Genomic DNA, 12,500 nt, shown 5'->3' with positions numbered 1-12,500 from the left:
TTGGAAGCAATGAGTGTGGCAAGGAACATATAAGTAGAAACCTTGGGGAGAATTTAGCAGTATCGCCACCACCACCATGCCGTCGGGACCTGTGGACAACATTATCTTGCTGGCTGACTGCTACAAGGTACGCGAGTGATTAAGTGTGTGTATGTACGTACATATATACGTGTGTGTATTAAAGAGTGACTGAAGGGGATGAAAAAGTTAAGCTTGAAATATAAAGGCCCTAAGAGACGCAAGGAAAAGATGTTTGTATATCTTATACTTTTCTCCCACCTCATTCCTCCCTCACCACCAGTTTTTATTATTTTTCAGTCGTATATACTAGCTAAAGTATATGAAATATTCGCGAGACATAGAAAGAATGTAATGTTTTAAATTAATGATATATTTACTCCATCTGTCCATGCAAGCTATTATACATTGCTCGCAATGTTATCCAAATATGACCGTGGAATTAAACAGCATGCAAGGAAAAGGTTAACATTTATCACAAAACAGGGATTATTATATTACCCGAATAACCATTATGTAATACTTAACACTACTTAAAGCGATGGTTGGCTGCTACAACTACTGCTGCTACTACTATTAGTACTACTACTACTACTACTACTACTACTACTACTACTACTACTACTACTACTACTACTACTACTACTACTACTACTACTACTATTGTATTCAGCACTGCTATTTCTCACCATCACTAATTCAGCATTCCATTTCCATCCTCTCGCATGTCAGCCGCGCCTCCCGGCTATCACCTAGTCGTCCTACATCAGTTGTAGAGTAAAAAATAGAAATGAAGATTATGAAGGAAAGCAAAATATAGGAAGGGGAAGTATAGCAAGGGGGGAGAAGTGAGAGGGAGTGGAAAAGGAAATATCATATGTTATCAGTGAGTGTTTGCTAGAGGAAATGGTGCAGATAGGTCGTAAAAGACAAGAAAATTATAACTGGAAGGAAAGCAAGCATGTTAGCTAAAATAGATGAAAAAGAAATCTTAGTTGCTATTTTTTTTATAGGGTGGCGAGGAGAAAGACAGGTTACAAAGTTGGCCACAAGAATATTACTACCTCCTTGTCTAGTGTGTGTATGAGACGAGGCAACGGAATATGGGATGATTGTTGCTTAACTAAATATTTAACGTAGCCTACAGTGTTCGGTTGCATTGGACAAGCACTTATATGGACTGTAAAAATTCAAATTACGTGGATAAGTACGATAATGTCCGGCATGGCAGTGAAAAAATAAGGAATATATTGTGCGGTGGCTGCGAAGAAAAAAAAAAAAATGTATCGTGGTGTATTTAGCTGGGAGGAGATATACTGTACGTACAGTGGAGGGACTAAATGAGTAAAGATAAGTATGCTGAAGTGGCCTACTCAAGTGGTAAAACTCATGTCACTATTATCTCTGATATGGGAATACAATGGAGATCTGAAGGCCTTTAATTCGTCTTGTATTTATTCCCTAACGTCACTTAGCATATAATTTTCATCAACCCTGCGCTCTGTGACACACATTCATCCTACTTGGATACCCTTTATTTTTCTCTCAGGCTAATTTCAAAGGTAACTGTTGTTTAGTTAGTTTATCGAGAGAGAGAGAGAGAGAGAGAGAGAGAGAGAGAGAGAGAGAGAGAGACGAATTGGAGTCGACTTCTGATCACTGTTTTTCTTCAGATGCGCAGAGTCCTCGATAAGCCATCAATAGAATGACGAAAAGCTTTGAAAAACTTAAAACTTCCACTAAAGCCTGTTAGCTGGAGTCGAGACAAGCCCATCGCAACTTTCCATATGAACCTCATCTGGAAGTGTTATTGTATCCCAAAATCAGAATGGACGATAAGCAAGATTTTATTGTTATTTGTACGTTGAAGATCCTGAAACATTTGCCAGCGGCTGAGAATTATTACATTATCATAATAATCTTTAAGCTACATAGCTCAAATGAAAGTGAGATGAATCTAATAGTTATACGTATGTGAATATTTTCTCAAACATTGTTACAAAGTCAGCTACTGTGTACAGGGTACTGAATGAAACCTCTTCACCATCGTTACGTCAAGAGAAAGAATCAATGTCTACGACAAAAGGTTGAAGTACTATTTCCTGTACTGTTCACTTGATTCTATTACGAGTAAACTGGTGTGGACTAAGTGAAAAAAAAATACGATCATCTTACTCTTCATCTCTCAACCCAACTACTGAGTTGAATTAGGGTGAATAACCAAGCATGATCATTATTTTCGGTTACTCGACCTTTGCTGGTGGCTAGCAACAAGGTAAACAGAATACATTTTCTTTACCTTGGCTAGGAAGGGGTTGGGGATACGGTACGGAAACGAGGTAAAGTGAATACAGGATAACAATTATCTATTTAATACAAGTGCTGGTTACTCCAAGAAACCAAGAAACTAGCATTGATTATTAGGATTTGTGATTTAAGATCAACATACACAGTAACTACATGTGTGAAAAAAAGGAAAAAAATATATATAAAACTTAGGGACAACAAAACATTTAATCAAGAAGACACAAGTAACATAAAAAAAAAAAAAAGATAAAGACGCTCAAAGGTCTAAGTTGCAAGCTAGAGCAAATACAACAAACAGTAGAATGGATTACCCGAACAAATGATGTGCTTGAACATGCACCTCAGCAAATCTGTACTCTGGACGGACAGCACAGCGGTAGTGCAATATATGGCACTTCAAACCGTTCGTGGCTAATCGACTGACGATCATCCACGAGGCCATTAAACCCGATCAGTGGCGGCATGTAAGATCTGCCTTGAATCCAGCTGACGATGTGAGCCGTGGGTGCGCAGTGTAGGCTACATAGATTTCTAAAGATTAGGAAGATAAGCTACTTGATACTAAAAATATATCTATAGAAACATAATACCAAAAAAAAAAAAAAAAATTATATCGACCAAATTGATGACCGAAAGCATATACTGTCCATAATAATACAACAATATTTAAAATGAAATCAAATGCAGAATGTAATAGTCTATTAAAACAAGGAAATGGAAGTAGCTAAGTTCAAGAAAAATTAAGTGAATTAACGAATGACACTAAATATTGTCCGTGTGTGTGTGTGTGTGTGTGTGTGTGTGTGTGTGTGTGTGTGTGTGTTCACTGTTTGATCTGCTGCAGTATCTGACGAGACAGCCAGACGTTACCCTACGGAACGAGCTCAGAGCTCATTATTTCCGATCTTCGGATAGGCCTGAGACCAGGTGTGTGTGTGTGTGTGTGTTTCACTGTTTCACTGTTTGATCTGCTGCAGTCTCTGACGAGACAGCCAGACGTTACCCTACGGAACGAGCTCAGAGCTCATTATTTCCGATCTTCGGATAGGCCTGAGACCAGGCACACATCACACACCGGGACAACAAGGTCACAACTCCTCGATTTACATCCCGTACCTACTCACTGCTAGGTGAACAGGGGCTACACGTGAAAGGAGACACATCCAAATATCTCCACCCGGCCAGGGAATGGAACCCTGGTCCTCTGGCCAGCGCTCTAACCACTGAGCTACCGGGCGTGTGTGTGTGTGTGTGTGTGTGTGTGTGTGTGTGTGTGTGTGTGTGTGTGTGTGTGTGTGTGTGTAACTAACTAACTAATGTAACAGAAAAGTGGGGTGAAGAGATGTGTGTGTGTACTTTGTTCACCACCACCATTACGGTCGCCTGCTGATCACTCAACCATGGAGCCTTACTCATTACGAAGTGAGCTCAGAGTTCATAGACCGACCGATATTCGGGTAGGACTGAGAACACACCACGCTCTACACACCGGGAAATTAAGGCCACAACTCGTTACATCCGGTCCCTACTTGCTGCTAGGTGAACAGGGGTTACATACTAAACTTTAAAGGCTCGTGCAGAGAGAGAGAGAGAGAGAGAGAGAGAGAGAGAGAGAGAGAGAGAGATGGTATTATAGCTTCGCTCGTTCGTTGCCTTCTGAGGCGTTTAACTGGCTTAATGGTTTGATTTTCATTTACTGTTCCTGAATAATTGAAGCTGATGATCCATCTCTCATCAAGGTGTTAGCCGACTGTATATTCCATGGCCTCTCTTTATTTAGTAACTCATCACACACTTTTAGCGATATTGTCAAGCATGTATTCTGTATTCTTTTAGATTTTCCAAAATACAGTTCCCTTAAAAACTCTTGCTGAAGATCCACGCTCATTTCTTCGATATGTCTATTTCCTTACCCATATTTGCTTATATCTGTCAACCTTTATTTATATATTTAAAATATTTCACGATACAGTAATTATGACACATTATTAATCATTATATTTGCCTCTGCCATGTAGAGCGACGATAGTGGTGCGGTCAGGTTAGCACTGTGGTTATATAAGTGTAGGTGAGATCTCGGGGAACACACTCTTGAGATCAGCCAGTGATCTCAGATCTCAGCCTTCTTGCTCGAATTACTCACTTGGCTTTGGAAAATTAAGAGCAAGTAACGCACACTTGACTTGACTCTCAACTTGTCTGGTGTACACGTGTGTCACGTCAGCTTGAATCTAGGAAATATGTTCTAGGTAGCATGTCTCTCTCTCTCTCTCTCTCTCTCTCTCTCTCTCTCTCTCTCTCTCTCTCTCTCTCTCTCTCTCTCTCTCTCTCTCTCTCGTCTTCCTTCTCCTGTCATATTTCCTCGTCTCATCGCATTTTTTTTTTTTTTGTCTTTATATTGGTAGAGAGATAATCAGGTAATCGTTCACTTTGCCTTCTATATTTCAAGTTTATACAAGTTAATTCGACCATCATTATATGATACATACTTAATACTAGAGCGCAAAACACACACACACACACACACACTCACACGTGCTGATTAATTTTCTCTGCAGGCCTTACCATAGGATATGTAATAATGTATGTATATACATTGTGAAATGTTTATGGCAATAAATTATTTGAACTTGAACTTGAACACACACACACACACACACACACACACACACACACACACACACACACACACACACACACACACACACACAGGGAATATGTTCCGAAATATAGACCTAAAGAAGAAGGAAAGAAAGATTGGTTTAATGCAAGATGTGCTAGGGCAAAGGAGAAACGAGATGGAGCATGGAAAAGGTGGAGAAGAAACAGAAATCCAGAAAATAAGGAAAACTTCAAAGCAGCAAGAAATGAATATGCTAAGGTGAGAAAGGAAGAAGAAAAGAACTATGAAAAGGACATTGTCGAAAAATGTAAGGAACAACCAAAATTGTTCTACAGATTCATAAATGGAAAAATAAGACAAAAAGAAACAATAGAAAGGTTAAAAGGAGAAAACGGAATGGTGGAAGACCCAAAAAGTATGGCAGAACTGTTAAATAGTAAATTTCATGAGGTCTTTACTAAGGAATCCAAATTTGAAAGACCACAGGGTAATAGAGACTGTCTATATGAAAGAGATTAAAGTAACCAAGCTTGAAATAAAAAGTTGATGACGGAATTGGATGAGGAAAAGGCAATGGGACCGGATGAAGTCTCAGGCAGAATACTGAAAGAATGTAGGGAAGAACTAGCAAGTCCAATATACAACATCATAAAATGCTCAATAGAAAATGGAACAGTGCCAGTGGAGTGGAAAAGAGCTGAGGTGGTTCCCATATATAAGAGCGGAAGGAAGGAAGAACCTTTAAATTACAGACCGGTATCACTAACTAGTGTAATATGCAAGATGTGTGAAAAAGTAATAAAGAAGCAATGGATCGAGTTTCTTGAAGACAACAAAATATTATCAAATAGCCAATTTGGTTTTAGAAAAGGTCGGTCATGTGTGACAAATTTATTGAGTTTCTACTCTAGAATAGTTGATAAAGTACAAGAGAGAGAGGATGGGTTGACTGTATTTATTTAGATCTAAAAAGGCTTTTGATAAAGTGCCACATGAAAGATTACTATGGAAGTTAGAGGAGAAGGGTGGCTTAAAAGGAAGCACATTGAGATGGATGAAGAATTACTTAATGGGAGAGAAATAAGGACGATAGTTAAAGATATGAAGTCCAAGTGGAGAACAGTAGACAGCGGAGTGCCACAGGGGTCAGTATTGGCACCAATACTTTTCTCGTATATATAAATGACATGCCAGAGGAGTGAACAGCTACATAAATCTGTTTGCGGACGATGCGAAACTGTGCAGAGTCATTAAACAAAAGAGGATTGTGAAATACTACAGGAAGACTTAAACAAGATCTGGAAATGGAGCAAAAATGGGAGATGGAATTCAATGTGGACAAAAGCCATGTCATGGAAATGGGAAAAAGTGAAAGACGACCAGTGGGAATCTATAAGATGGGAGATGGAGTAGAACTAGAAAAAGTAAAAAGGAAAAGGACTTGGGAGTGACAATGGAAGAAAATAATCAACCGGTTAGCCATATTGATAGAATTTTCAGAGAGACGTATAATTTGCTAAGGAATATTGGAGTAGCATTTCACTATATGGACAAGGAAATGATGAAGAAATTGATAAGTACTAAAATAAGACCTAGATTGGAATATGCAGGAGTTGTGTGGACTCCCCATAAAAGAAACACATAAGAAAATTAGAGACTACAAAAATGGCTACAAGAATGGTTCCAGAATTTAAAGGGATGGCATATGAGGAGAGACTAAAGGCAATGGATCTACCAACCTTGGAGCAGAGAGAGAGAGAGGGATCTGATACAAGTTTATAAATTGATTAACGGAATGGATGAAGTGGATAATGAGAAACTGATCCTGAGAGAAGAATATGACTTTAGAAGCACAAGATCGCATAGTAAGAAACTAAGGAAGGACGATGTCTGAGAGATGTTAAAAATTTAGTTTCCCGCAAAGATGTGTTGAGACTTGGAACAGTTTGAGTGAGGAAGTGGTATCAGCAAAGAGTGTACATAGTTTTAAAGAAAAATTGGATAAGTGTAGATATGGAGACGGGACCACACGAGCATAAAGCCCATGCCCTGTAAAACTACAACTAGGTAAATACAACTAGGTAACACACACACACACACACACACACACACACACACACACACACACACACCTTGTTGTAATGGTTTGCGAGCTGGGCCTACACTCTGCACGATGAACATAGGACTATATACTAATTCCATACTATTCATCTTGATAATGACACTCTTGATATCCTGGGGCTCAATTCTTGGGCAATAAGGAGAAAACGGGCTTTCTCTTTAAAGTGTGCTCTTTATCAACTGTCACGTCTGTGTGTGTGTGTGTGTGTGTGTGTGTGTGTGTGTGTGTGTGTGTGTGTGTGTGTGTGTTTATCTAGTTGTATTCACCTAGTTGTAGTTTTACAGGGCCTGGGCTTTATGCTCGTGTGGCCCCGTCTCCATATCTACACTTATCCAATCTTACTTTAAAAGTATGCACACTCGTTGCAGACACTACTTCTTCATTTAAACTGTTCCACGTCTCAATACATCTTTGCGGGAAACTATATTTTTTAACATCTCTCAGACATCTTCCTTTTCTCAGCTTTTGACTATGCGATCTTGTGCTTCGGATGTCATATTCTTCTCTAAGGATCAGTTTCTCATTATCCACTTGGTCCATTCCGTTGATCAATTTAAAAACTTGTATCAGGTCTCCTCTCTCCCTTCTTTGTTCCAGGGTTGGTAGATCCATAGCCTTTAGTCTCTCCTCATATGTCATCCCTTCAAATTCTGGAACCATTCTTGTAGCCATTTTTTGTGGTCTCTCCAATTTCCTTATGTGTTTCTTTTTATGAGGGGTCCACACTACTCCTGCATATTCCAATCTGGGTCTTATTATAGTACTTATCAATTTCTTCATCATTTCTTTGTCCATGTAGTGAAATGCTACTCCAATATTCCTTAGCAAATTATATGTTTCTCTAAAAATTCTATCAATATGGCTAACTGGTTGATTGTTTTCTTCCATTGTCACTCGTAAGTCCTTTTCCTTTTTTACTTTCTCCAGTTCTACTCCATCTCTCATCTTATAGATTCCCACGGGTCGTCTTTCACTCTTTCCCATTTCCATGACATGGCTTTTGTTCACATTGAATTCCATTTCCCACTTTTTGCTCCATTCCCATATCTTATTTAGGTCTTCTTGCAGTATTTCACAATCCTCTTTTTGCTTTATAACTCTGCACAGTTTCGTATCATCTGCAAACAGATTTATGTAGCTGTTCACTCCTTCTGGCATGTCGTTAATATAAATGAGGAAAAGTATTGGTGCCAATACTGACCCTTGTGGCACTCCGCTTTCTACTGCTCTCCACTTGGACTTTATATCTTTAACTACCGTCCTTATTTCTCTCCCCCTCAAATAATTTTCTATCCATCTCAATGTGCTGCTTTTTAAGCCACCCTTCTCCTCTAACTTCCATAGTAATCTTGCATGTGGCACTTTGTCAAACAACTTTTTTAAATCCAAATAAATACAGTCAACCCATCCCTCTCTCTCTTGTACTCTATCAACTATTCTAGAATAGAAACTCAATAAATTAGTTACACACGACCGTCTTTTCCTAAAACCAAATTGGCTATTTGATATTAATTTGTTGTCTTCAAGGAACTCGATCCATTGTTTCTTTATTATTCTTTCACACATCTTGCATATTACACTAGTTAGTGATACCGGTCTGTAATTTAAAGGTTCTTCCTTCCTTCCACTCTTATATATGGGAACCACCTCAGCTCTTTTCCATTCTACTGGTACTGTTCCATTTTCTATTGAGCATTTTATGATGTTGTATATAGGACTTGCTAGTTCTTCCCTACATTCTTTCAGTATTCTGCCTGAGACTTCATCTGGTCCCATTGCCTTGTCTTCATCCAGTTCCTTCATTAATTCTTTTATTTCAAGCTTGGTTACTTTAATCTCTTTCATATAGACTGTCTCGATTACCCTGTGGCCTTTCAAATTTAGATTCTTTAGTAAAGACCTCCTGGAATGTATTATTTAATAGTTCTGCCATACTTTTTGGGTCTTCCACCATCCCGTTCTCTCATTTTAACCTTTCTATTGTTTCTCTTTGTCTAATTTTTCCATTTATGAATCTATAGAACAATTTTGGTTGCTCCTTACATTTTTTGACAATGTCCTTTTCAAAGTTCTTTTCCTCTTCCTTCCTCACCTTAACATATTCATTTCTCGCTGCCTTGAAGTTTTCCTTATTTACTGGATTTCTATTTCTCCTCCACCTTTTCCATGCTCCATCTCTTTTCTCCTTTGCCCTAGCACACCTTGCATTAAACCAATCTTTCTTTCCTTCTTCTTTAGGTCTATATTTCGGGACATATTCCCTGACTCCTGTTTGCTCGATTGAAAATTTGATACCGGAAGTGTTTATCGGTCCTCCTTTTAGCCTCCTATTCTTAAGAGTTTTATTCTTTCATCGCTATTTCCAAGGCCACAAGGATGATCAGACGAGTTGTCAAGGTCATTTTCACCATACTGGTGCATACATAGCTTGTCAATCTATCACCTATACGGTACTTAAAAATATACAAAAGAAAAAAAAAATGAAAACTACGTGGCAGTTACTTCAGCAATATTAGATTCAATAGACTGAAAATGAAAATGAGGAATATAAAAAAGAGTATACCAGAAGGAGAATAAAAAATTTAGTGACTATCAGAGCTAAACAACGTGACTGCAAACAAACGAAGAAAAATGCGGTGACGTTGATGAAAAATCGTCCTTGCTTCCTTCCTCCTTCCACACGAGTAAAGGGGGACACGGTGTGGCATGAAGAAGTGTCCCACCCAACGATTATAGATAACTTTATACTCGTTGGTCCCACCATCAAAGACTATATAAACAAGACTGAAAAGCGTCAATTTACCGTGTAGCCTAGGCAAACTGGTAACTCTTCTTGTTTGCGGTTCACTCACGCGATGGCGCTGCTGTTGCAGCTTAAGATCAAGATCAGCACCGTTGATCCGTCTGCATGTTTACATGTGTCAACACTCAAACAAGAGGGCCCACAGCAGTGACAGGTTACACGCCGCATGTTCTCAAGAAATCCGCAAAAATGAACACTAGAGTGGGGCATCCATGTGTTAATTTTGTCGCAGGACAAAGGGCACCCACCCACACTTGCTCTTCTATCGCTTTCCTAAAGATCATGACAGGTAAGTACTGGTGTTTAACATGTGGATCGTAGTATACTTGATTTGGTTGAGACCTGTACAAATCAGTATAAACCTGCGTTATATTTGTTTGCTTATGCTTGCCTGCCTCTGCTATATTTGTAACATAGCTTCCATTCTAAAATCTAGGCCTGTTGTTTTGGTAATTGTTTATGTTTATAATTTCCAATGAACTTATTAAACTTGCTTAGATATGTGTTTTTCCTTTCATGAGAATTCCAGATTTCTGGATAACACTTAAAAGAAAAAAAATCATTGCTCTCAAAATTGGCAAATAAATAAAAATATGACTTACAAAAACATTGTGTTTGTATTTACCATTAATATGCAGAAGTAATCCATGTGTAGAGCACCAAACAGGTACAATACGTACGCATATTACTTTCTTACTGTGCAGTATCCAACGCCAACAAAAAACACCAATCACAAGTTACAAAACACAGGAATATTACATATTTTCAGCATACTGTTTTATCTCTTTTTCAGTACATAAAGTATACATATCAAACACTGTTCTGTATTTCCATATAAATGAAAGAAAATAAAGAATTCAAATGCAAAAAACATATTCTGTGAAACTTTAATTATTTTTTTCCTGATATTAATTGGTTTTATTTTTGGGCCTTAAAAATCTCGATTTCTGGCCTTTTGAGAGTATTAAGAGCCGAATTAATGGAGTTTGTATATATATATATATATATATATATATATATATATATATATATATATATATATATATATATATATATATATATATAATCTGTAATTTGGCTTATTTGAACCAATTTGAAAATATTTAACTAAGTAGGTGACATGTAATTTACCAAAGTACATTATAAATAAAGAAAGTACACACACACACACACACACACAGAACAGTGGACATCTGGAATAGCTTAAGTGAAATAAGTGAAAGGGTGGTTACTGCAGCCACCATACACATCTTTACAGACAAGCTATATGCATAGCTATAGATATGGAGACAGGCTAATGTGCCATGCTGTACAGCACAACTATAGGTAAATAAACACACACACACACACACACACACACACACACACACTACCAATAATGTACTCTAGTACAGTACATATTTACTTCATCCATCTGACTTCATCCATCTGTGACCCCGTTCAAGCTCCCTTGTATCCAACTTGAGTTGTAAGTATATCATAGAGATATATGTATATTAATAGTACATGTGCGATAACTATCTATAATTAGTGAGGCAACACACACACACGTGTGTGTGTGTGTGTAATTCACTGTTTGATCTGCTGCAGTCTCTGACGAGACAGCCAGACGTTACCCTACGGAACGAGCTCATAGCTCATTATTTCCGATCTTCGGATAGGCCTGAGACCAGACACACACCACACACCGGGACAACAAAGTCACAACTCCTCGATTTACATCCCGTACCTACTCACTGCTAGGTGAACAGGGGCTACACGTGAAAGGAGACACACCCAAATATCTCCACCCGGCCGGGGAATCGAACCCCAGTCCTCTGGCTTGTGAAGCCAGCGCTCTAACCACTGAGCTACCGGGCCGTGTGTGTGTGTGTGTGTGTGTGTGTGTGTGTGTGTGTTCACTGTTTGATCTGCTGCAGTCTCTGACGAGACAGCTAGACGTTGCCCATTACGGTGCGATCTGAGAGCTCATTATGTGTAATTTTTTTCACCTCGGTCGCCTGCTGGTCACCCAGCCAGTCTTCCCCATTACGGAGCGAGCTCAGAGCTCATAGACCGATCTTCGGGGTAGGACTGAGATCACAACACACTCCACACACCGGGAAAGCGAGGCCACAACCCCTCGAGTTACATCCCGTACCTATTTACTGCTAGGTGAACAGGGGCCACACATTAAGAGGCTTGCCCATTTGCCTCGCCGTGTGTGTGTGTGTGTGTGTGTGTGTGTGTGTGTGTGTGTGTGTGTGTGTGTGTGTGTCGCCTCCCTAATTATAAATAGTTATCGCACATGTACAATATACATATATCTCTATGATATAACTCAAGTTGGATACAAGGGAGCTAGAACGGGGTCACAGGTAGATGAAGTAAATATGTACTGTACTAGAGTACATTACTGATAGTGTGTGTGTGTGTGGAGGAAGGAACTCAAAGCGATTATTCAAATCGTGGAGCTGTTTGTTTACCGAGGCGTTAGTTTGCGGTTCACTCAATGGATGGCGGTTATCCACTATTCTAGCGGTATCTGGCATCTTTACTGGCGACACGAATTTCTTATGGTGAATGGCAATCTTTCCAGTCTTGTTTTATCTATTAGTCTTTGCCACCATGACGAAATGGGAAAGTTC

At 39.0% G+C, this 12,500-nt stretch overlaps 1 protein-coding gene across 1 annotated transcript in view; it reads left to right on the top strand.

The window, feature by feature from the left end:
- Positions 1–12,500, top strand: part of LOC123505608 (nicotinamide phosphoribosyltransferase-like) — a 38,359-nt gene that overhangs the window by 7 nt on the left and 25,852 nt on the right. Inside the window, exon 1 of the mRNA XM_045257138.1 lies at positions 1–127. This exon is cut by the window's left edge and continues 7 nt beyond it. Coding sequence (XP_045113073.1) covers positions 77–127 — 51 coding nt within the window. The 5' untranslated portion in view covers positions 1–76. The remainder of the gene's footprint in view (positions 128–12,500) is intronic.

Source organism: Portunus trituberculatus, chromosome 18, assembly GCF_017591435.1.
Source record: "Portunus trituberculatus isolate SZX2019 chromosome 18, ASM1759143v1, whole genome shotgun sequence".
Lineage (NCBI taxonomy): Eukaryota > Metazoa > Arthropoda > Malacostraca > Decapoda > Portunidae > Portunus > Portunus trituberculatus.
Note: the sequence above shows the minus strand (reverse complement) of the source record. Positions and strands in the feature narration are given on the sequence as shown.